Genomic DNA, 24,780 nt, shown 5'->3' on the forward strand with positions numbered 1-24,780 from the left:
ATGGGGAGAAGTGAAACCCAGATCAGAAATAGATTCCTCAGCTAGAAAAACACACAGCCCCACACTGGGCAGCTGTGTTCACGGCTCATGTTGAGCCTGGGGGACCCTCAAGGGTACCGTCCCGTCACGGTGTAGGTAAGTCTATCCTGACCCTGGCTCACAGGGCACCTTGGCCTAGAGCCTAGAGCTCTACCCCCTTGTCTGAAGGCCTGCTGGCGCTCTGCCCCCTTGGTGACTGAGACAGGCAGCGGGACACACATATGCGTACACGGAAAGAGAGATGCATTCCCCACCAGAAGTCTGTCTGGAGCCTTAAGTGAAAAGAGGAGTATCTAAACACAAACCTAGTTAGAACATCTCTCTGCCTTGGTTTCTTTTCTTTTCCTTCTCCTTCCTTCTTTTTCCCTTCCTCTCCCCACTACCTCCCTCTTTCTTATTCTGAGGGGATCCCGAAGGCTCACACTGGCAAGGGAAACTGGACGTACAGCTAAAGATTCTTCTGAGGGGACCTACAGTGCTGAGTTTGAGCACGCTGTGTATCTCAAACACTGGTGGTGGTTCTGTTTTGCTTGGAATTTCTCAAGATGCTGCCTTACTTTTTAATCCAAAGAGAAGCACAGGTTTTGAGATTTAAAGGTGGGGGGGGATCTTTTCAAGGGAAAGAGGCAGAATCTGACACCTAGGAATGGATCTCCAGGTTGGCTACTGGGGGAAGGTTAGGGTTCATATTTATTCAGAGGTGGAAGGAAACCATTGCAAGATTATGCTAATGCGTTCCGTGACTTCATAGAAAATTGTCTTTTATTATCTGGTCTTAATAGAAGGGTAAATGCAGGCTAAGGGATTAGAAACCTGATTTCTTGGTCAGGGGGAGATGAATTAAAGAGATGAGTTCGTAAGTTCATGGGTACTACAAAAGCCCAAGGAGTTGGTCAGGGGCCTGCATCTACAGTGCAGTATGCCACTTTATTCAGGACTCAAGTGCTTGTGTGGATGTGAGTTTAAGGAGTTCAGATGTCCAGGAAGGTTTCCTGGCACAGCAAATCGAGTGTCTGTAATGTTGTTTGCAGGCAAATCCCACTTCTGGTAATTGCTCTGCCAGCCTCAGTGCCTCCTGTTGCAATGGTGTAAGACGTCACTTCAACACCCATTCTCAACACACAATGCAATAGACTCGCTGGTGCAGAATGGCCGTCCTGTGTCAGCCGTTCCCTCAGGAAAGCTGCATTTCCGAGGTGGAAGAAAGCAATTTTGTGCGAAGCAGCCCATAGCAGCACTTTGGCAGGAAAGGACACCGAGCAGGGGAAACCTTTCAGACAGTACAAGGCCCCGAGTCTGAGTCTCAGGTAACAATCCCGCCTGTTAGGATCAGGGGGTTACACAGTCACACTCCCAGTTACCCCTGAGCACACGCGTGTGCTGAGGGGGAGAGGAAAGGGAAAAAAGACGAGGGTTTCAGAGTGGGAGGCCTACGTCTCTGCCTCACTCGTCTCCTGCCCCAGGACTGCTTTGGTTTGGGGGCTGGCTCTGGGCCGTGAAGCTCCGTCCATGTCTGGGACAGAAGGCAGGGCCATCACAAATGATTTTCCAGCTACAGGGTTGAATCTGGCTTTGCAGAGCTGATACGACGATGCCTTATTTCTATTTCCACAACAACAACACAACAAAAAAACCCAAGTTCGTAATAACAGCCACTGACTGCTCCTACCCAAGACGTGAAGTCTGCCTGGGCCGGAGGAGAATAAAGAGTGTTCATCCGCTGCGATCTCAGTTGGGGGCCTCTGAGTCGCCCCATGGAGGGTCCCGGGAGGCAGGTTCCATCTGCTCCTGGCTGGGAGAGGAGGGCCCTGCCTGGTACCCCGTGCAGGAAATCCTTCCACCTAACGGTGATGGTGCTGGAGGACTGGAGAGGGACAGGAGGGGGTGATGTGTTTCCACCGAATGGATAATCGATACAGTGAAGGAGAACTGATCAGCTAAGAAAGGGCTCTCTTCTTCTCAATGCTTATGAGTTTTGGGGGTTAGGAACAATGTCCTGAGGTTGTCTTCTGCTCAGCTCTACTTTAGGGATGGGGAAAGCCCAGGGGAATATTCAGGACCACCGGGGTCCCAGGCCTGTCACCTTGTGTACTGAGGCCCCACTGGAGCCTGCTTTGCCAGAAGGAACAGCCCAGGTCTAAGCTGAGGTATATTTACTCATCACCTTAAAGTATCCTTGACAAACTGACCCTCAATCACAAACTAGCTGCAGAAGCTGCCCGTCCAAGCGTCCCTCCCTCACGGGAGCTCCTCAGTAAGCTCAGAGCGACTCTCTCATTGAAGCTTCTCTGGTTGCAATCTGTTGGCCTTTCTCATCTCTACGGAAGAAGTCCCTACCAGGTGATGTGTAGCTCACCTTGGATGTGTGTGTGCTGCCCTCTTGGGGAGTGGCTGGGGAGGCCAGGCCACTAGCACTTGGGCTCGCTGGCCTTGGCACGGCACTGGCCTTGCTGCTTGGCAAAGAGCTCTTCTGCCCCTGGCCCAGAGTCTGGGCTGACACGCAGCCGGTATGTGCTGGGCCGGCTGCAGCGCCGTTCCACATACTGAATTACCTCTATACTGGTTGGAAAACTGACTCTGCCTGAGCCCCTTAAGTGCCCCCCTGCCACACTCAGCCCACCCTCGGGGCTCCCCCGTGCCCGGCCTCTCCCGGGCTAAGTGAGGCCTGTCGGGGCATGGGGTGCCAGTGCTGAGGCCGGGCTCCACGCTCATCAGCGGGTGCCCTGGGCACACGGGTTGTTAAATACTTGGAAAATGTCACCCTTACCAGAGCCTTCGGCACCTCCCTGGACCTCAGGGGGCCTCCCTGGCTTATCCTCAATGAACACAGCACCCTGAGTGGGTGACAGGCCTCAGACGGGGCTGCAGCGACCAGCAGCAGCAGCTCTCCGCTCCTTTGCCGCCCCGCTATGGTGAGGGCTGCCGGCCTATGGCTTTGCTCACCCAGACCGGCTCTCGCTGCTGCGACCACAGCGCCCCGACCCCTCCCCCTCCCCCTCCCCCTCCGCCTCCTACCCTTGACATCCAATGCTCCTGAACTCAGCCTGTGCTTCCTCTGGGGACGCAAGCCACAGGATAACGCATGGGATGCCGTCATGGTTGGCCTGGTGGCAGGGGTGCTGGCCGAGGAGGAAGGGCTGGTGAGGGAGGAGAGTCCTCTCCCAGGGTCTCCATGACTCCCCAGTTAAGAGCCAGAATGTCTTCCAGGCTTCTCAGGGCAACAGGCATAGCCACAGGCCGGCCTGACATCCCCGCGGCTATAGAAAAGTGGGAAGGGGCAAGGGGAAGCAAAGCCATCCTCGTGTCCCTTCTCCCCTGGGAATAACCCTCCATGTTCTTGTATATTCTTTCCCCAGCAAAGAGGCAGAACTATGGCAGTGCCCATCTTGCCAAGGGAAATACAGCGATTTGGTGGGTTTGACCGGTTTTCCTTCTGTCCTTTCCTTCCTCTTCTCTGATAATGCACGGTGTCCTTCTATCTTCTTCCTCCCTCTTCCTCCCCCCCGGGCCGCACTGGCTTCCCAACTGGGGTCTTGGTTTTCTCCGTGTTGAGAGAAGAGCATGCATCGGAGGGGGGCGCGGCCTCTAGCATTTGTCGTCTTCTTCCGTATCGCTCAGAAGGTCGCTGACGGCTCCACACATCATGCCTGGTCCAGGCCCCCCGTGCCTCCGCCGCCGATAGTGCCCATTGGGCATCTGCCAGCTGTGCCGCAGGGGCGGGGCTGAGCCGATGGTGTTGGACCGGCCGAGGCTGGTCGCCACAGCTGCTTCAAAGGTGAGCGTCTCCTCCTCGCCACAGTCCGAGGCGTGGGAGTCTTCGTGCAGGGCCAGGTAGGGCTCAGAGATGTAGCGCTGTGGGGAGGAGGGGTGGCCCTGCTGTACGTACCGGGGGTTGCAAGGCTCGGGCAGGCTGGCGTCATTGCCCTCCAGAGCTTGGGAGGTCAGTGGGGAGCCACCCTCGCTCCCATCAGCAGGTGGGGAGATGCTCCCAGTGTGTCTTATCAGGGAGCTGTAGGAAAGGAGGGGCCGAGGCTTCGGAGGGACAGGTGGGAGCTGCCGACGACTTCGTCTTGGGGTGCTGGTGTCGGAGACGGAGGGAATGGAGCTTTCACTGAGGGACCCTGTGCCCTGTGCGGCAGGAAGAATATGGCATGTTAGCCTGGGTTTGGCATCATTCCTACTTGGGACCTGGTTAAGGTCCCTAACCCCTCCTACAGAGAGCCACCAGAGTCCCCTCTGCTACCAGTCACATCCGCTCAGGGACGCAGAGATTACAGGAGACTCAGGAGCCAGTACCATGGAGACCAGGGTATGTCAACTTTCAATATGCTTATGCATCTTTGGGGTCTTGTTAAACTGCAGACGCAGCTCAGAAAGTCTGGGGTGGGGCCTGAGATCCTGCATTTCTAACAAGCTCACAGGTGCTGCCGGTCCTTGGAACAAACACGTTGAGTAGCAAAGATCCGGAAGCTCACTCTCTCTAGCACGTGGCACGTTGAAAGAAAGACTTGAAGCTTTTGGGAAAGACAACTACGTGAAAGGTAAACGAATGCTCTGGAGTTGCTCTGTCTGGGGAACGTTCTTGGGAATTGGATCTAAGGGCATGGCAAATACCTTCCCTCATCTTCTCTTTTTGCATCTGTGTTTTCAGTGGCGTGCTAAGACTAACTTGGCTTCTACACCCGCTCCCCACTTATCTGCTGGTTCAGGCCTGACACACCTAGTCCCAAGGGTCTCTGAGCCCAGGGGTTGGTACATGGACCTCCAGCTCGGTGTTGAGGCTTAAGGTGTGCGTGTAACCTAGGAACCACATGCTCAAGATCTCCTGGGAGATTCTGGGGTCCTTCCAAGTGCAGACTTCTGGGTTCTACCTTACAGCGGGTCTCACTACTGAAGCAGAAGCCTCGAGGTCCCAGGAACGTGCACTTATAACAAGCCCTAGGTGACTCCGTTCTGCACTACAACTCGACACCACTGCTCTAGAAGTAAACTTCTCAACTGCGTCTGAAAGTTGGCTGTGGAAGCCCTTCCTCTTGCCCACTGCTCACTGCCGATGGGTCTCACATCTGGACTCCGAGAGTATTGGAGCAAGGTAGGGCAGGGAGTGAGGGATGGTAGTCAGGAGGAAAACAGGGCCAGAGAGTGTTTTCACACAGCCCTCGTAGTTGTATCTTAGACCTAGGCTGACGTTTCAGTAACTGGCCGGAAGGAGAGATGCTCTTCCTCTTGGGATGGCCGGAAGCTAGATAGATGAAGTTGAATTGATCTGACTTTTGAATCCTGTGTTGAGAGAGGAATCACCATTCCCACCAATATTAAGGGTCACACGACTGGTCAAAGCTTTTCTGGCTAAAAAACCATCCTTTCCTCTGAAATCTGCCTGAGATATTTATGAACTTATTTGTTGTGACTCTGTAACTCTGGATACTGAGGACCAAGATGGAATGACCCCTAGACACCATTGTCTTTCTTGGGGGGCTCTTTGGTTTTCTGTGAATCCGTATCATTTCTGAGTACACAAGTGTTAAGTAAAAAGCTAACCTCTATGCACAGTGGATGCAGTTTTCTGTGAAGCTGAGGTCTGTGTGGGTGCTGGATGCCCACATTCTGCACCTCATGTTAACAGCCCGCCCCTCCCTGTCTTCTGCAGAGGCTCAGCTTCCTCTCCATGCTCACCGGTCTGTTGGAGGTCTGCGACCTGCACTCGCTGGGAGACCGGGACTGATGACGTTCTGGGGACTCCCAGTCGGCCTGGGTCCCTCGCTCCTCGGAGTTGCAGCGGGAGACGTCGGGAGAGAGAAGATGCTTTCGCTCTTTCGATCGTCCCCGCTCTCTGCCCCCTGAGCGGTGGGTGTCGGACTTGTGGCCTATGAGAGAGGACAGAAGCAACTATCGTAACTCTGCCCATCCCGGCCGCTGAACACAAAGATAAGTCTTACAGCTTGGGACCAGGCCCCTCAAGGACCCTGGCTTCTGCAGACATGTCAACAGGTGATCTGAAAGGGAAGAAGGAGAGAAAGACTGGAAAATTACCCTTTTGCGAAGAGGTAAGTGTGCAAGCTGCCACTGGAAAGACTTGCAAATTCAAGGATGCAATCACTCTCTTCTTCCATTTACGCTAGATACAATTCAGGTAGAATCTCTGCCAGCAATGTGGCCCAAGAATCCTCTACGTCCTAAACATGGGTGTGTAACTTTTTAGAGGGAAAACGGCACTAGCAGGAGGGAATTAAGAAGTTGCTATGAACAAAGTGAACACAGTTACTGTAATGCCCTAGGACTGAGGTCAAAGGATTTCACTTCTAGTCCCCTCTCTGCCACTTGCTGGCCCTACGCTATGGGACATGTCACTGCTTTTTTATCTTTGTTTCTTCACTTAGTAAAAATAGTTTGAACCAGACTAGTGATTTTCTGTTTCTATCAATATGACCCTTTTCCTTAAAAAACAAAACTCAAATGCATAAAACAATTCCAGGTAGCACTGTCTGGGTCGAAGTGCAGTTAGCGGGTAACGCTCCGCCCTCGCCAGGGGGTCTCTAATGCTTCCCTAAGGCAGTGGAGTGGTTTTGTAGAAGGCCCTTGGGAAAACTCTGTTTTAATGATTTTTATAGCCCTGGTCTGGAAGAAAGAAATCTCATCAGCCTTTGTGATGACTGGAGAGGGTTTTGTTGCTTTGTTTCACGATGTGAGTCAGACAGGAAACCCCCTTTGTTAAGGAGCATTGTTCCTTCACTCTCCGCAACCCCATCTTTACCTAGATTCTGTTCCTGTGACTTTCAGTTCTCGTCAGAAAAGAGGCAAACGGTGAAGACTCCCTCACCTGAGTCAGAGTTCAGGCGGTGGGCTGACAGCCTCAGGGAGGAGTGGTAACTCCGGCGACGCGACTTGTAGGTGTTTTCGCTGCTTCGCTCCATGGAGAATTCCTCCAGCCAAGAGGAATTTGAACGCTTTTCCCGAATAGTGGAAAATGAACGTCTTATGGAGCTAGGGTCTGTCACCACCTGGAAACATGAGCCCCCCAGAAGAACACAAGGTATGGATTAATTACTGAAATGGTCTAGAAGTAAGGAAGATGTAGGACTGAGATTGTTGAAGACTGCAAATTGTCATCTCCCATAAATCCCTTTTGCTCAGACCTTAGCTGGAGGAGGCTGTTCCAGAAAGTGTCTTTACGTTAACATAGTCACTGGGCTGGTGCAGGGCTCCTCTTCACGCTCAGGAAAGCAAGGAGCTGAGGGTCCTGTGCAAGCTGCCCATAGAACCATCTACCCTGGAGACTCAGCCAGGACCTGCCGTGAACCTGGAGCCACTTTGAAACAAGTGAGGGCAACTGTCAAAAAGTCTCCACCACGAAAGAAGCACGGCTTTGCCGCTTGTTTTTTGCCCTCCTCAGGGAAGGCGCCACCCTATAGCGCTAGAGCTTAGGAGAGCTTGTAAATGAGTAGCTCCTGAGAATGCACTGCGCTCTCTCTATCAGTCCCACCCCAGCTCCACCTTAAACTCTGGCATTTTGACTTGCCACAGATGTTAAAACAGATCCACAAAAACTTCTTGTCTCTGTCAAAACTTGATGTAAGACAGACAGACAGAAAAAAGCCAGGAAAACAGACAAAGAAATGAGGCGTGGCCTGCACTGGTTAGGACAGACAGTCCTGACACAGAGCTGTGTGTGTACGTAACTGCCTATGCGCTAGAGGAACCAGGAAAGGAGAAAAGGAGGAAAAATGCACAGGGGAAATCCTGGAAAATATTTCTTGCATGGCTGGTTGGGTCTTGAGGATGTTGAGCCCATCCGGGGGCCTGCCCTTTGGCTGGCTCGGCTCTTGTGGTTAGGGTTTCATTGGAAACACGGTGTGGAGGAGCAGGCTCTGTAGAGAAAGCCCGTGAGCCAGGTTTTGCTTATAGAGAAGGGGTGGGGGCAGGTCAAGGGCTCACCTGAAGATATCAGATGTGTGTTCGTAACCCACCAATTCAATACAGCCCAGGATGCCACTGCATGTGGTGGGTGGTGGTTGCGTTTTACCTGGGGATCCACAGTCAGGCGTGGCATAGAGGATGCCCTCCCAGATCCCGCATGCTCCTGGGTGTCCGAAGGAAGGTAGATGCCATGGTTAGAGGGCTGCACGCTTTTTAATTCACTAACCTCTGGCTCCTAGAAATAAACACACAGCCAAGCTTGTGGGACTTGATTCCATCCCATTGCTTCTCACTTCCAGGGGATGATTCTGCCTCCTCCATGTGAAGAACGGCTTTCAGAAGGGACACTTGCATCTCTAAGGTCTCCGTTGTGTGTGTATATATGTTTGTGTCTATGTGTGCACATAGGTGGTATACCAGATGTCCCAAACAGAAAGCTCTAACTAGGATTGAGGGATAAGGATCACCTTTTCTGGTTAAGTATCATCTTAGTTATCACTGAGCAATGCTTCAGATTTTATAGCTTTGTGAAATTTACCTTCTGCAAGTTGACAGTATGGGGTTTAGTCTTGTAATCTGAAGAAGCCATTTGTCAATTAAATAGAAATCACTATTTTAAGGAAAGTCAGCAATTTCCGGTGTCAGGTTTATCTTCTGAAACCTTAAGACACGTGATTTTAAGAGCTTTCTTATGATTGAAACCATCCAATAATGGGGGGTGGGTAGCCATCTTTCAGGAATGCTTTGGACTAGTGCAGTCTAATAGAAATATAATGCAAATCACTTATGTCATTTAAAATTTCCTAGTAATTACATTTTAAAAAGTGAAAAGAAGCATGAAATTTAATAGATTTTATGTAACCCAATATAGCCAAATATTCTCATGGCCACATGTAATCAATATAAAAAATGAATGAGCTATTTTACATTTTTTGGTACCAAGTCTTTCTTTGACATTGGCATGTACTTTACACCTATGGCACGTCTCAATTTGGACTAGTCACATTTCAAGTGCTCGGTTACCGTATGTATTGGACTATGAGAGCACTTGAGAGCTTTAAGAAGGTTGGATGGGAGATCTCTAGGGTCGTGCCCAAATCATTTAATTTTCCTGGTTAAAGAATGTTAGTTTGGCAAACGTACGCGCTCTGTATAGACAGCTAGTGTCATTGCGCAAAGAGTAGAGCCGCTTTAAAAATGTTTACGTGGGCCACCCAACAAAGAGACCTAGGAATATCTTAGACATCTGGAGATTATACCAGAAAAAAAGCATTTTACATTTAGGAAATGACACCTAAAAACATGGGTTTATGAGTAGGGTACTATTAAAGGAGAGTAGGGTACTATTAAAGGCAAGGGGGCCTGAGACACCCCCTTGGCCTCAATGACCATTTGGCTGAGTGGTTCCTGGTATGAACGGGAGGACTGCCTTCAAAGGACATGATGTGTGCACCTGAAGAAGTTACAGTGTTTGCAGTATGTGCTCTTTATAGCACCCAGGTCTGACTCAAAACAGACGTGATAACAACACTGCAGTCTACGTGGTAACAACAACTGCAGCCAACGGGTATCAGAGGTGGTGCAAGACACGCCCACACACACAAATCATGGCCATGTCCCAGGACGTTGAGCAGGGAGCCCCAAAGGATGGGCAGGAGTACACAGTGGTGAGTGTATAGCATGGGCTGACACCTGAATTGAATTACAGACACCAGTATTGACAATGAGATGAACATATATCCAAAAAGTCCTGGCACTACAGCTCAGCCCTGGGAAACCTGCAGAAAGGGTGATGTAATGAAGCCTCCCTGTGAAAGAAAGGACACATGATTGAGATTTTTCTCACCAGACAGACACATCACCAGGCAAGCCATAAAATGACGAGAGGCCCTTTTTAGAATTAAACTATCTGGACCAATTAGTCCCTTTTCCCCTCTGAAGGGTACCCATTCCATCAGACATGCCCTCCACAAGCAGGCCACACCCACACTCCACCCACACATCCATTCAGGAAGGCGCTGGGGTACACTAACAGTGGGGAGGGGTCAGGGAAAAAAATGAAGGGGAGAGAAGAACACAGGTGAATTAGAATCAAAGTGACATGGGACTCACTTAATACAAGCTGTCTATATAGACTACTGCAAAGGTTGGGTTTTACCCTTTTTCTTTCCAGACCAATAACCACCTGGATTTTAATTCTAAGCTCCAGAGGGAACTTGACCTCATGGCTCCTGAACTAATAGTAAAGTCCATCATCTCTGGGAGTCCCATTTTAGCTTTGTATTATCAAAATCTAAAGTTCCATCTGTCATCCATTGGTGCCATCCATTCTTATGATGATTCATCCTAAGGCTTCCTCTCAAAGGCAAGATTTCATTTGTCACTTCTGCTTCTCCATTTGATGCCCAGGGGCATAAATTAAGAGGGCTTGGCCTGCAGCATTATAAGTTCCTGAAGCAGGTAAGGAGCCTCTGGGGTTGTAAAACCCGAAGAGGGAGCATTTGTCAAAGAACATGAGAAACTCAGCTATGAAAGGGGAGATGGCAGGAAACTTTCAGGGTAATTGGTTGGACGATCAGAAAGGTTTTTTTTCTGATGGAGCAAGGCTATGGAATAAAATTTGAAAAATGAGAGGGGGAGGGATCAGGAAACCAAGGAAGTATTTTTGAGGTCATGTAATTCATTCATTCACCAGAGATTGCTGTTCCTGGAATTGTCCATCATCAGCTGGGTCCATACAGGCCAACTGGAATATTTCCTGCGGAGAGAGTGGACTCATCGAAGGGTATCCACTCCGGCCACTCCTGCAAAGCAATGCCAAGTTCAGAGGTAACGTGTGCATAAGAGAAAGAGAAACAGTCATGACGTAGTTGTCATTACCAATTCCCACCCAGACAAGACTTCCTCCCCAGCAAGGGCAATACCCTTTAGCCTTGGCTGGCTTGAAAGCCTGATAACTTACAGGTGGCTGGCCCTAGAATAGAAAATTTTTTTAAAAAAGCATTGGAAAAGAGGAACCACTGTTTTCAACCTGCATTTGGAACCATTCATCATTTTGCTGGCGACTAGCATATCTGTGACAAATGACATCATTTGTCACACTCAGCCATATGGAAGACCAATGCTAGATTGTAAACCTGTTTCTGCTCAGTTTCTCCATTCGGCAGAAAAATGCCATAGTTTAAAGTGAACAGTTTGTTTAAATATTAAGCAGTCATGGTCTTTTAAAAAATTTCCTCCACTCTCAGAATATGGTTTTATTGTGCCAACATCCCTGGCCAAACCAAACAATTCAATGCCATGAACATTTATTGAAGGACTGCTCTGTATCAGACACTGCTGGTGTATGAACTGCATGGAACGATTTCAGAAGAGGTGAAAGAGGTGACAACGTCTGGGTCGATGGCTATGTAGGAGGATGCTTCAATGGTGATGAGGTAAAAAAGGACAGGGGCAGAGTTGGCCAAGTGTTTAGGGGCCTCTGAACGAAAAGCATGGGGAGCTGTTGCAGTGTGCCTGCTATTAAACCACGGTTTGGTACCTGAAAGACACCCTCAGCCTATGGGATCCACTGGGCTGGTTAGGAAAAAAAAGAGGGAGCCAATCTTTCCCGAGAACTTGGCGCTGCTGCCGCCACTCATTGCTACTAGTGCAGTAACAGTTCCTCTTTGACCTACGCCAGCATGCAGACTGAGCCTCCTGATCACGGGAAGAGGAACGTGGTCAGTGACTGGGGCAGCAGCTCCCTCAGTGGGTGTGGAATTAGGAGGGAGAGATGGGACACCGTCTCTGCCAGTGTCCCATCTGCTCCGGAGAGAGCCACTGCAGAGTCTCCTGCTAATGACTGTGAATCCAGTGGAAAAATCCGAGACCTAAGCAAGGATTGCCAGTTACTGAAAAATAATCCGTTAGACTGGGATCACAGGGGAAAATCGGAAGCACACACTTTTCACCCAACCTGTCCCCTCGCTGCTAGTGAGGGCTTTAGCTGAATTGTTACAACTGCTAGAGAGCAGTCTGCCGTTTAAACGACTGCTTAAATGTCAATCATCTTCTTCTGTGTGCCTTGGCCTGAGAACCATGGGAAACAAGCACTGCTCTATAGGAAATGGGCCCCCTTTTGTCCTACAGAAAATGAGTAACTCCAGGATCCCCAATAGGTAGACAGGACACTTAAAAGCACTGAACAACCTTATAGACTTGAAGAATTTGAACCCTGAGTAACCTCTTACTTTGAAAACCTTGTCTGGCTTCTCACTGTTATTAGGAGAGAGTCCAGAGGCCTCTCTCTCAGTTGGTTGAAGGTGCCAGGCTTCTTTCTGCCTCAGGACTTGAATAAAGGCTGTTCCCCAGAGTGCAGGATGCTTCTCAAACACCCGGTCCCTTGCAAACTCGTTTTTGAATTCATCCTTCAAAATTCTTCTTAAAAGTCACTTCCTTAAGGAAACCTTACCTGATAAACTCGTCAGAGGTCGCTCTCACACGCAATCAGATCATAATGTATTTTTTTCCCCATCCTAGCGCCCACCAGAACTGTGATTAAATCATCAAAAATGACAAGTGGTTTTTTTTCTGATAATCTGTTTCATGTTTGTTTTTCTACCAGCTGTAAGCTCAATGAGAGAGGAGCCCTGTCACGTCCACCACACTACCTCCAAAGCAATCTCTACTTGAACAATTCAGGGCTCTAGAAACACAAGTTGTTCCAAAGAACCAGCCTGCTGCTCCACCAGCATCTCCGTTTCAGGAAGTGGACCAACATCCACCTAGAAGCTCAAACCAGAAACCCGAGGGTCATCTTGGATTCCTCCCTGTCCCTCACACCATGTAGCAAATCAATCAATCACCAAATCCTATCCGTTCTGTGTAATAATTGCCTCTCAAGTCTGATTCTCTCTCCCCATTTCTATCCTGTTAGTCCAAGCCACAGTCTCACAATATTCACAATTGCAGCCACGTACTAAATGGTGTTCTATCTCTCGAACTGCCTCCCTCCAATCCACGGAGCCCACACTGGATTAAAGAATGATCTCTGGAAAGCCCAAACCTGATCATGTCACTCTGATGATCGTGTCGCCCATTATCCTTGGATGACACTAAACTTCTGTATCCTGCCTGTAAACTACCTCTGTATCCCTACATCCTGGCCCCTCCAAATCCATCACCTGCCACGTCCCCCGATATCTCTGTGCTCCAACCATCATGACAGTTCTTAGGTTCCTTACACTTACCATACTTTACTTTATTTCACCTCTTGAAGTGCCTGCTTTTGAGTCTCAATCAAATGTTACTTCCTCAGGGAAGCTTCCTCAAATCCTCAAACTACGTGCGTTGCCTCCTTTACACAGAGTCACAATAGCCTACCCTTCCACATTTTAACCTTTATCACTCTTGTAATTTCTTTTTTAAGAACTGTGTCCATGGGGACTGTGTGATTATCTGGACTGAATCCCCAGTGTCTGAGCCAGTTTTTGGGTCACACCGACTCTCAGTAAATATTGGTCAAATCAATGAGTGAATGAATTAATAAACATATGGGACAGAGGCTGGAATAGTCCAATGATGGGAGTTAATTTGTACAGCAAATTGTTGTGGCTAAAACAGATCTAGATGGTGGAGGGTGTCCTCTATTTCTAAGCCAAAGACCCTTGAAAAACACTGTAAACTCTTCCAAGGAGGTAGTCCCTAGTACTCTAATCATACCTCTTGACCACCTTCCCGCACAGACCAAAGATAAACATGTACTTGTTTTTTTGTAGACAGGAGAATCCATACCTGCTATTTAAACACCTCACATGTTTTGTAAAAACGACCGACGGCCTTGGTCGTTTTTTTTCTTTTTCAAATGCGTTGGATTGTGACCTTTGAAAACAATGCTTTTCAAAAACAGGTCTCCAACACCACAGGCAGAAAGAAATTTATGGCGTGAGAGATTGCAAATGGTATTCTGACTGAGGGCTCATTCCTAAGCCTGGGATTTCACTCCTCTGACAATTACTGAAGTTGTGATAGTTAGTGATTTACTGGTTCCACGAGAGCTAGACTGGAAAAAAGTCACTAATCATAACCAACGACAACAAGCCATTTACGCTGGGTAGAGGGACCATTTGGGTACATCACTTGTGATGAGAGAAAGAAAGCATTAAAATGAAGTATGTATATTACATTAGATCCTTTATGGCTAATGACCACGTTGGGGCTAAGGCTTACAACTCGGAAGAATTGGCACATGCCTTAATTAGGGTTTTGTTTCCACTTTCAATATAGAAAATTAACAAAAAATTGTTTTGCCTGATTTAAGGTTCTTTTTGTTCATTACAGATAACACAGTGTAGTGGGAAGACTCTGGGCTTGCAAATAACTGACTTAAATTCCCATTCAGCTTCCTACCAGCCATATGGCTTTGGGCCACTTAGTGAACCTCTCTGAGTTCACTCTAAAGTGATGATACTAATACAGCCCCTTACTTCCTTTGTCCATTCACAGTGCTCCCTGTCTCTGGAGCTGGCCACGGCACCAAACACGCTCAGTCTGCTTTTCCATTACCCCTGCTGAATAACCATCTTAAGATACAACATGTGGTCTTCTCACCCTCAGAGAGGGGACCATCCATGCATCTCAGCGTTAGTATTAGCTCGGGCACTTCTAGGCAATGAGTTTCTGGGTCTGCCCGATGGCACACTCCAATGCAAGCAGGGGAGTCATGGACCCTCTGGTAATACTCACAGGCCTGAAACGGGGTCCTGCTGGAGATAAGGCAGGGCTTTGGCATTAGCAATGATCTCCTGAGGCAGAGATGACGGCTCCATCCGCTGGAACATGGGTGCGTTTTTCTGTGTTAAAAGTGGAAAGGAGGAAAAAGGAACTCAAATGACTGTGGGGGGAAAATACCATTTGAGTAAAACAGGAATACGACTGATACCCTGTTTGACTATCTGAACCTCTGCCCCACTGGTTTTCTAATCCCTTGATCCTAGGGAGGTTCCTGGACCCTGCAAAGCAAAGCCTGACCTCTGCTTCTAAGCACTTGCAGGGCACTGTGCCCCAGGGATGCACAGGCCTGTCCCTTCAGGGGCCCACCCAGCCACCACGCTGTCCTTGACCTTCACCTGTTCCTCCAGCTGCTGCCTCTGCTTCTTCACCTTGCTCTGTTTATAGTAGTCCATGATCATCATTGCTGCATAGATTTTGCCCACAGTCAGGTCAGAGGCTGAAGACACAAGTGTGGCATGGAGGGGAACAGGGAGAAGACACGGGGGGGAAAGTGAGGACACCTAGGAAGCAGGTTTGCCCCTTCGGCCACCCACCCATCCAACATTTATTGAGGGTTCCATCTGTGCCAGGCACTGAGGCTACAGAGTGAACAGGTCCCCATGTCTAGCCTCAGGGAGCTTCCACGGCCACCCAGGGAGGGTGATGTTACCAATGATGTGCAACACATTAGTAAGCACCTCCCCACCCCCAGAATGGTCTAGGTTTCCATCTCTTAGTAACACCACCTTTTCCCCAACGGCTTGAAGGTTTGCTGAACTGTGTTATGTGGAAGGACAGAGCTATGTAGCCAAGAAGTTTCATCCACCACCGCAGTGACCTATCTTAAGAAACTGTTCTCCAGTGTGGAGGTTCCTCAGAAAACGGAAACTAGAACTACCATGTGATCCGGCAGTCCTACTCCTGGGCATGTATCCAGACAAAACTCGAATTCAAAAAGATACACACACCTCAGTGCTCATAGCAGCACTATTCACAATAGCCAACCTAAATGTCCATCAACAGATGAACAGATAAAGAAGCTGTGGTACATATATACAGTGGAATACTATTCAGCCATAAAAAAGAACAAAATAATGCCATTTGCAGCAACAAGGATGCAACTAGAGATTATCATACTAAGTCAGAAAGAGACAAATAACATATGATGTCACTTATATGTGGACTCTAAAATATGGCACGAAATGGAAACAGACTCACGGACATAAAGAACAGACTCCCAGACATAAAGAACAGACTTGTGGTTGCCAGGGGAGGGAGGGTGGGGGAGGGAAGGATTGGGCGTTTGGGGTTAGTAGATGCAAACTATTACATATAGGATGGATAAACAACAAGGTTAGCATAGCACAGGGAACTATATTCAATATCCTGGGATAAACCATAATGGAAAAGAATATAAAAAAGAATATATGTATATAATTAATTATGTAATCACTTTGCTATATAGCAGAAATTAACACAACTGTAAATCAACTATACTTCAGTAAAAAAAAAAAGAAACTGTTTTCAATTAATGACAAAAGGAACTTGAGAAGTGAGGGATTTTTGTTTCCTAAGAATAAAAGAGCACCCTTCCCTTATCTCCTCGATCATTCTGTGTTCCCCCCAAGGGTGTGGTCTTGGCGTGCTGGGCCCACAGTGACAAGGATACCCTGGAGGAGACCCCACACCTTTGGGCATGGGCACAAGCAGATCTAACATCTTCTGGGACAGGTGAGGCCAGATGGCCAGGGTCTCCTTCTGTAGCTCTGAGTCTAGCTGCTGCCTGTCCGCACCACCTAGGGCAAGATACATTTATTAATAGCGAAAACAGAACAGACACAGAAATAACAAGGACGGAGGGAGGAGGTGGGGCAGGAGCTGAGTCAGCACGGCACGTCATATTCTCAGAGGGGATCTTGGTACTTAGCGACAGTGGACCTGGCAATACTGGGTCTTTCTGCTGAAGAAGCAGAACACATTTTGGCTCCGTTTTCAGTGACTCAGGGATATCCTGTCACAGAGAGCCGAGGCCCTGGGACCAAGATCAGCCTCCTCATTGATTCACAGAGGCTCCCAGCTGCTCAGTATATCAGAAGGGGGAATGCAGAGAGCCACGAGCCAGCCTCCTCTGCCTTTATACGTGTATCAGTTCTTCCAGCGATCTGACTCCAGAGTCTGAGTGACCTGATTTTTTTTTTTTTTTTTTTTTTTGCGGTACGCGGGCCTCTCACTGCTGTGGCCTCTCCCGTTGCGGAGCACAGGCTCCGGACGCGCAGGCTCAGCGGCCATGGCTCACGGGCCCAGCGGCTCCGCGGCACGTGGGATCTTCCCGGACCGGGGCACGAACCCGCGTCCCCTGCATCGGCAGGTGGACTCCCAACCACTGCGCCACCAGGGAAGCCCGAGTGACCTGATTTTAAAAAGGATTTGGGTCAGGCAAGAGCAGGAAGCTGGAGGCCCATCTGCAAGTAGTAAACCCTTTCTTTCCTACACCACTGAATTAGAAATCAAAAGGAACAAAATGCTGCCATGACAGCACCTGCCACAGAAGCCTTCCTAGTTGTTAAAGGCACCACATAAGGGGGAAAAAAAGAAAAGAAAAAAAAGAACTGAATCAAAACTCATTTGTTCAATCAACAGATATTTCTAAAATGCCTACTTTGTGCCAGACACCAAAGATCACATACTGTTGAAGTCAAAAGGAGGCTTAGTGATTATCAAACCATTCATTTCCCCAAGAAGAAAGGGCAAATATAATAGTTACTGTAGCTCAGAGGTGAAACAGGGACCCTACTATTTGATCTCCAGGTCACTGCCTCATCAGAGGGATGAAAGGTCAGACATTTCCATCCTGCGCCACCCTGCGTGAGTTGTTTCAGAATCTTTTCCCCCCCCTAAGCTTACTGACCTTTGGCGATTTTAATGTCCAGAGCTGTCCGGATCAGAGCCATAAGCGTGGAAGTGAAGTGGACAGTCATGTCCTCAGCCACCGGCATATTCATCAGGACTAACCTCTGTGTGAAAGAGAGAAAAGAAACAGCAGGAGGAAAAAAATATATCGAGAGAAACCTTGGTGAGAAGGGAGGAAAAGTGCAGAGGTCAAATGCAGAGACAAAAAAGAAGGGCAAGGATACCCCCGTCCCCTGTCCCAGTCCTGCCCTCTCCCGGCTTCTCACTTAAGGCTCATTGGCTGCTGTTTTGTTTTGCTTTGTTTATTTCTAGGGAATGATGCCGAATTCCAAGGGAAGAGGGACTAATCATTCTGTAGGACTCCTCCACAGTCCTAAGAATGTCTTTAATAGGGATTCCTAGAAGCAGTGGCTCAGGGGAAGGAGTCAGCTCTGTGAGGTGACTCCATTCCCTGTTTCAGGGCTGCTCTACAATTCCACTTGTCCCATGAATACCCCCCAAAACTCACATGGGGGAGATTGTGCTTTGCTTATCTGACTTGAAAGATGCATCCTGATGCCCCCTTTTTGAGTCTTTAAAAGATGAAATTTGCCAGCACATGGTTGAACATGCAGAAGTCCAGCTTATCCAAAAGATGAAGTGGAGCAGAATGGAAAAGTGGGAGAGTGCAAACAAGGTCTAGGGGAAGAGGGCTGGGGAGAGCAGAGAAGAGAAGGGTGATCAAGGCAGGAGCAGAGTGGGCAGGCCTTGTTCCCCTCACCCAAAGGAAGGGGATCAAACTGAAATGGCCAAATCCACTTTCCAGAGAGTATCTTGCTTTTGGAATTCTTTAACTTTTCCTCCAATCCCCACATCCCTTCTCCCACTGAGCTTCACCCCAGAAATTCAAAGAACTTAGGGCCACATTCCACCACCCAGTACCGTTAGATGTGGAATCGTGAGCAAAAAGGATGCCAGCCCCTAAGCTTCAAAGGAGGAGCCATGTAGTGGGGTGGACAAGGGTCCCTAATGGCCCCCCCCCATTCCAATGAGATGCTCTCTGGAGCTTTCAACTTGGAGGTAGCAGCAGGAGAAGGTCCTCCAACAGAACCACCAGCCTAGCAGGAAGGCAAGTGTTTCTTCCTAAGACAGGGTTTCTAAAACTCCATTGGAACATCTTGCTTAACGTGATGCCACAAACACGGTGTCTTAGAGTGTAAGGCCAGTTTCTTGTTTGTATCTGACTTCCATCTCTCTCCCACTTCTTTAGGCTTCTAGAGAAGTGGCGACATTGCTAGGGTGTATTCCTAGGTGAACGAAAGAGCTCCAGAGTTCTGGGTCAGTCTAAACAGCAATGGGGAATTAGCAGTAACTATTATCCATTGTGGAGAAAAAGTTCAGGCCCCAAGGCTCTTGAACACCCCAATGGCAGTTGACTCCCAAGGCACAATGCTGTCCTAAGCAAGCCGAGGGGAGTCCACCCATAGTCATGCCAAGAAGGCAAATCTAATGCTGAATGCAACTTGTGTCCATCATCACCCTTTCCTTTGAACTGCCAGGAAAAACGGGTAGCTGGGCTAATGGGGAAGGGAGCTGCATCCTTCATCACGTATCATGGGATGGAGGTTGCCGTTCCTCTTTCTTTTCGTACCTAGAAGGAACCATGCCATCGTTCCTCCCTACGTCATGGAGGAAGAAATTTGTTAAGAGTTTTCCTCTCTCCTAAAAATTTCTTCTTGAACCATGTTTAGAGGAATTTCTGCATTATTTCCTTAGCTTATCTGATGGAAGATTTTTTTTATAAGCTCTGATAGCTGTCTCGCTGCAGGCTTTCTTCTTGCCCATATATGCTATTCCACAGCCCACCACTCTGCCCTCTCTAGAAGGAAACATGCTACTTAACACTTCCTTTCTAGTAACCCACTCACAAGAAGCCACACACTTGTAGAAACAGAATAACATTAAAAAAAAAAAACCCACGGCGAATAGTCTTACACACCACCTTGCGTATCGATTCAGGACTTCACCCCTTCTGTGAAGTTTCATGACCTTTTCATCTCATCACTCCTTTTTTCCTTGGTTCCCTCCTCTCCCTCCCCAGCCCGGCTTCCTCCCCACGTTCTGACCTCCCCACAGCTGGCGCCCATTTCCTGCTGGTCACTAGCCCAGAACAAAGGAAGAGGTGGTCTACCTTATATGCCAATTTGGAGGGACATCTCTTGCCGAGGCCTAGCGGTGGTGACATGAGAGTCAGCATTTCATACATCTCAGTGTAATGGATGCGGCCACTGCTCATGGCGGGGTGGTAAGTGGGGATGGGGGCAGGGTGGCAGGGCAGGGAGGGTGGCAGGGAAAGGATGCAGACAGGGAGGAGAGGAGAACAGGCATTCCCGGGGAGCCAAAACAAACAAACAAAAGAGTACAGAAAACAGGAGAAGAAAAACGAAACAAAATGGACAGACAGGAAAAGAACAGGAAACCCGTTAATCAAGGCAAGTCGTACACGTGTCTCCATCCTGGTGCGGATTTATAGCACACCCAACACAGACCCGGGAACGTGGCGGCAGCCTTTGGTCTCTCTGCGCGGCTGTCACAGGGACCGGTTTTCTCCTCCAGGATGAGCATCACCCTACCTCTCTGTTCAACTCATCCATCCCCCATCCAACACAAGCTTGTCTTCAATTCCCAGGGCTGTGTGAGAGTGGTATAAACCAGATAGACGGTGTTCCAGCCGTGGGTTAGGATTTCTGGCCCCGGCTGGGGACGGGGGTGCTGGCCTGGAAGTCAGGCCTTTCTCCTGCTCTGAACCCGCAGGCGGAGCATCGTGTATCCCCCTCTGTGGTGTGAGTGCAGCAGGAGACGGCGGCTCGCGCTGGAAGTGCTGCGCTACGGCTGCTGGGCAGAGTCGGCCCGTTGCTTCCACCTGGCTCTGGTGGCAAGAGTGCTCTTTGTGCCCCGGCATGCCCCGGGGGCGACGGCATGCTGGGGACAGAAGAAACAAAACCAGGAGGAGGAAGAGCATCTCGCATGCCATGCTGCCCTCCCCGGCTCTCCCACATGCGGCTGCAGGTTTCACCAGGGTGGAGTTTAAAGAGTCTCTGCAGAGGCAGCTGTTCGGCCTCCTGAGTATGGGAATCACTTGTCACCATCCCAGGCCATCTCCTTCCCATCGCCCAGCCTGGCATCTTCCTGGGCCTAAGTCGTCTTCCGGCTGCCAGACTGTGCTACGCACCCGGGAGCCCGCGCATCCCTCCTGTAACACCAGGAGAGACTTCCTTATCTAGTGGGCTTGGCCTTGGACAGGGACTGGGTGGAGCCACTGTGCTAGTCGAAGAGGGAGGTCCTGTGTGCCCCTGAACAACGTCCTTGGTCTCACAAACGAACAGTGACTCGGCAGTTACAACAGAGCTCTCGGTGCCTCCAACAATACACGGCGGGACCCTCAAGCAAGAAACCTGCTCCGAGCCCTCGTCCTCTGCTGGGACCTTCCCAGACCCTCTGAGCTATTAAATTCTCCCACCGACTCTATCCTCTTTGCCTTCTTGACTTATCCTCCCCTCCTGCCCTCATTTTTTTTATTATTATTTCTCACCTCCCTTTCGTCCTATAGCTTTTATAATTGCTTGTGGCCAAACTACCCAGAGCTGGGCAGAGGTAGGCATGGCTAGAATCACACTTTTCTACACCGTATATGGGATGATGCTACTAGTCTGCTAAAAGGAGGCTCTCTGTCTCCAGGGAAAAGAAACCAGAACTCCTTGCTGGATTCAAAAGATTTCTGCATTCTCTGGAGGAGGGAGAGGTCCCTCTGGTTAAATCCACAGATTAAGGTGGAGTGAGAAAGAGAGAGAGGAGAATGTGTGTGTTATACGTGCATGAATGAGTGTGTGCATGTGAAGAAAACAGAGGTCAAAGCAGCCTCCGTTATTAAGTCCTTAACTCTTTTTTTATCCGCCGTCCCCCCAAAACGTTCCCTTCTTCCTTGTGTAACAGCTGCTGGTTCTGGGAGGGTTTGGACCTCTTTAAACTCAAAGGAAAGCAACATGAAGGTTCCCTCATGTGGCGCAGTGGTGGTGGAGCAGAACGGAGAGGAGGGGGGTTGGAGGCTGCACCCCGCCGCCGGTCACGGTCATGGTCATGGTCACAGCTGGGGACCGGAGGCAAACCTTGCAAGCCACCCTGTAGGGGCAGTTCTCTCCCAGGCCCAGAGGTGGCGAGATCACCCGCACTAATTTGTACATATCCTTATACGGGATCCTGCCGCTGTAAAGGAAGCACAGGTGGGTTAATAGGACACTCAGAGAAGGGTAGGAGAGAAACGACAGCCTAGCCACGAAGGGGATGGCTGGAGGAGGAAGGGCAGCTGCTTTCCTTGGGCCCAGCAAAGCCAGATTAGGAGAGACTGAGGACGAAAAGCATCAGAGAACCACCACCTTGCAAACAGCGAGGTAAGTATCAGAGAACCATCACTGCAAACTGCACTGCCTCGAATTTTCTAAGGAATCAGAGCTCATTCAATGCCTAGTGGCCACGAGCACCCAGAGATATCTGTTGGGCCTATACCTGACCAGATGCAGAAAGTGGAGCCTGGGTCCAGCTAGGCCTCTAAGAACAAAGCCCACCAATTCACAAATACCTCTGACTGCCACCAAGAGCAGACACCAGGCTGCCGTGAAGCAGACTGCAGAACCCTTTGCTTACACAGACACGGATCACAGTCAGACCCACTTGTCAGGGCAGTGGGAAAGTCAACCTCCTTCTACAGAGTGCGAGAAAGAAATTTCCCATTAGGCTAATTAGCAAGGAGCACAGTTGGCATGAGGGAATTTGCAAAGGGCTTTGCTTCTCTTTGTGGCAGATTTTTCCCCGAGTTCTGCTTGGGCAAACTCTTCTCAATTTGGCTGGAGCCTGCCGGGATCTGTGCTCAGAAAGCAGCCTGCAAGGGAGCCGAAATGCTCTCCCGCCAGCCCTGCTCCTGCAACCCAGCCCATAGGCAGCTTGGTCAGATCCAGTCAGAATTCCAGGAACACTGTGACCTATCTTATCACTCCCGTTTCACAGAGCCTGCTAGAGAATTCTGATTTCCTGTGTAAAGGACAGACTCAACAGTTGATTCATTTTCAGTGGCTAAAGCATCTGCTCCCTCAGGGGCCAGAACAAGTCAGCAACGGCCAGGGATCTGAGGGTCTGGACACATCCTGGTACAGACCAGGGCTTCCACCGGAAATGACGAGCACGCACTCTCCACCTCCAAGCATCCAATCCTCGCCAGTGATGTCGAGACTACAACTTTGCCCCAGTGTCACTCTTCCTAATCTTTTCTTGATTTTGCTGTTGATTCCTCCTCTTCTTCCAAACAGCAGCTTTGCCGTACTTCCAGGTCTCTTGACTCTTAAGGGGAGGTTCATTTTACCACGTGTTCTTTTGTTTCTCATTGTGGATGGGACGTGGGTGCGTTGGTCCTGCTGTCTACAGGCTGATGTGCTCTGCAACCTGTCTGTCTCCTTTTTGAAGACATCGGTTTACTTTACCTTGGTTAGTTTACCCTCTCATCTCATAGAGAAGGCCAGTAAAACTAAAACCAGGACAAGTTACGCTGTGAATTTCAAAGTAGACACAAGAGGTTCTCTTTGGTCTTTTTGCTCTTTCACAGCTCATGCGTCTGAGTCTCATGGTTAGTTCTCGTGCAACTGTTCTTCCCAGCAGATGGAAGAACTGGGGAGCAGCATGTTTAATGCCCAAGGCACCTGGGTCCCAAAATAATGTGAACCCCAAGAAGCTGGGGTTTCTGAGAGCCAAGGGCACCTGAGTGAGGCTATAGGTGAGCCATGAACTCCTTTGCTAGCAGCTGCTTTCTCCTCTCTCAGGTGAGTGAAGAGGTCCCTTCTTGGTCTCCCGATCCCATGGCCATCCAGCTTTACAGACACCAGTTTTTCATATTTTCTTTCCCATATGGTAATTAATTATAACAACAGTTAATACATGATTTAATATATTCTTCACAACCAGCCTTCAAGGTAGGTAGGATCATTACCACTATTATACAACAAATGTGGAAGCTCAGAGTGGTTGAATGACTTATCCAAGGCCACAGAGCTGACAAGATACAGGCCTGGCTGCATTCCCCTGTAACACAGTGCCCACTGCATTCTAAAGCAGCCTATCCTACTAGAAAGAAGGCCCAGAAAGTACAAGCCATTGCTCAGCCATCGTAACAGGAATGGATTTAGAGAACTCTGTGCTAAGTCATTAATAATTACTGAGGGGAAGAGGAATTCTGATTCACTCTTTCAACATCTAAAGCAGTGACCCAAGTTCAACAAGCCTCATAGGAGGACAGATTTGGGAAGAGTCTTAGATTATGAAGTAGTTCCAGGTGGAAGCAACGTGGTCCATTCCCATGAAGGATGGAATTTCTTGTAGTATTTTCAGAGGGGGACCAGAATGGATAGATTGGCGAGATAAGATCCTAAAACTAAGATGACCTTGGGACAGAAAACTTCCCATGGAGTGAGTGCTCACAGCACTCTTACCCTGTCTTCAACTGTGAGGACCAAAAGGCTGCCTTTGAACTCTAAATCAGGGATTAGCAAACTTTTTACGTGAAGGGTCAGATAATACATATTTTTGAATTTGAGGGCCATGCTGTCTTTGTCACAATATGCAGCTCTGCCTTGTAGTGTGAAAGCAGCCATAGACAGTACATAAATGAGCATGGCTGTGCTCCAATAAAACTTTATTTGCAGGGCTTCCCTGGTGGTGCAGTGGTTGAGAGTCCGCCTGCCAAGGCAGGGGACACGGGTTCGTGCCCCGGTCCGGGAAGATCCCACATGCCGCGGAGCGGCTGGGCCCGTGAGCCATGGCCCCTGAGCCTGCGCGTCTGGAGCCTGTGCTCCGCAACGGGAGAGGCCACAACAGTGAGAGGCCTGCGTACCACAAAAAAACAAAACAAAACAAAACAAAAACCCCACCAAACTTTATTTGCAAAAATAGACAGTGAGCCACATTTAGCCCATGGGTTATAGTTTGCCAGCCTCTGCTTTAAAGCCCAGAAGGCACAATATCACTTGAGAACTATTGGAAAGTGAAAAAGACCTAGGGAGGTCATCCCCGCAAATTCCTGCCATCTAACTCAGTTCCATGCAATAAAAATCCACAAGTATTTAAGCAATCAGTTAGAAG

General features: G+C 49.1%; 1 protein-coding gene across 1 annotated transcript in view; it reads right to left on the bottom strand.

The window, feature by feature from the left end:
• Positions 1-3,053: 3,053 nt before the first annotated feature.
• The window catches only part of CACNA1E (calcium voltage-gated channel subunit alpha1 E), a 358,420-nt gene continuing 336,693 nt past the window's right edge, over positions 3,054-24,780 (bottom strand). The window contains exons 40-49 of the mRNA XM_060132060.1: positions 19,790-19,886; positions 17,618-17,723; positions 16,398-16,505; positions 15,066-15,166; positions 14,683-14,789; positions 10,649-10,760; positions 8,063-8,191; positions 6,860-7,040; positions 5,716-5,906; positions 3,054-4,167 (exon numbers count right to left, since the gene is read on the bottom strand). Coding sequence (XP_059988043.1) covers positions 3,625-4,167; positions 5,716-5,906; positions 6,860-7,040; positions 8,063-8,191; positions 10,649-10,760; positions 14,683-14,789; positions 15,066-15,166; positions 16,398-16,505; positions 17,618-17,723; positions 19,790-19,886 — 1,675 coding nt within the window. The 3' untranslated portion in view covers positions 3,054-3,624. The remainder of the gene's footprint in view (positions 4,168-5,715; positions 5,907-6,859; positions 7,041-8,062; positions 8,192-10,648; positions 10,761-14,682; positions 14,790-15,065; positions 15,167-16,397; positions 16,506-17,617; positions 17,724-19,789; positions 19,887-24,780) is intronic.

This window comes from Lagenorhynchus albirostris, chromosome 2 (genome assembly GCF_949774975.1).
Source record: "Lagenorhynchus albirostris chromosome 2, mLagAlb1.1, whole genome shotgun sequence".
Lineage (NCBI taxonomy): Eukaryota > Metazoa > Chordata > Mammalia > Artiodactyla > Delphinidae > Lagenorhynchus > Lagenorhynchus albirostris.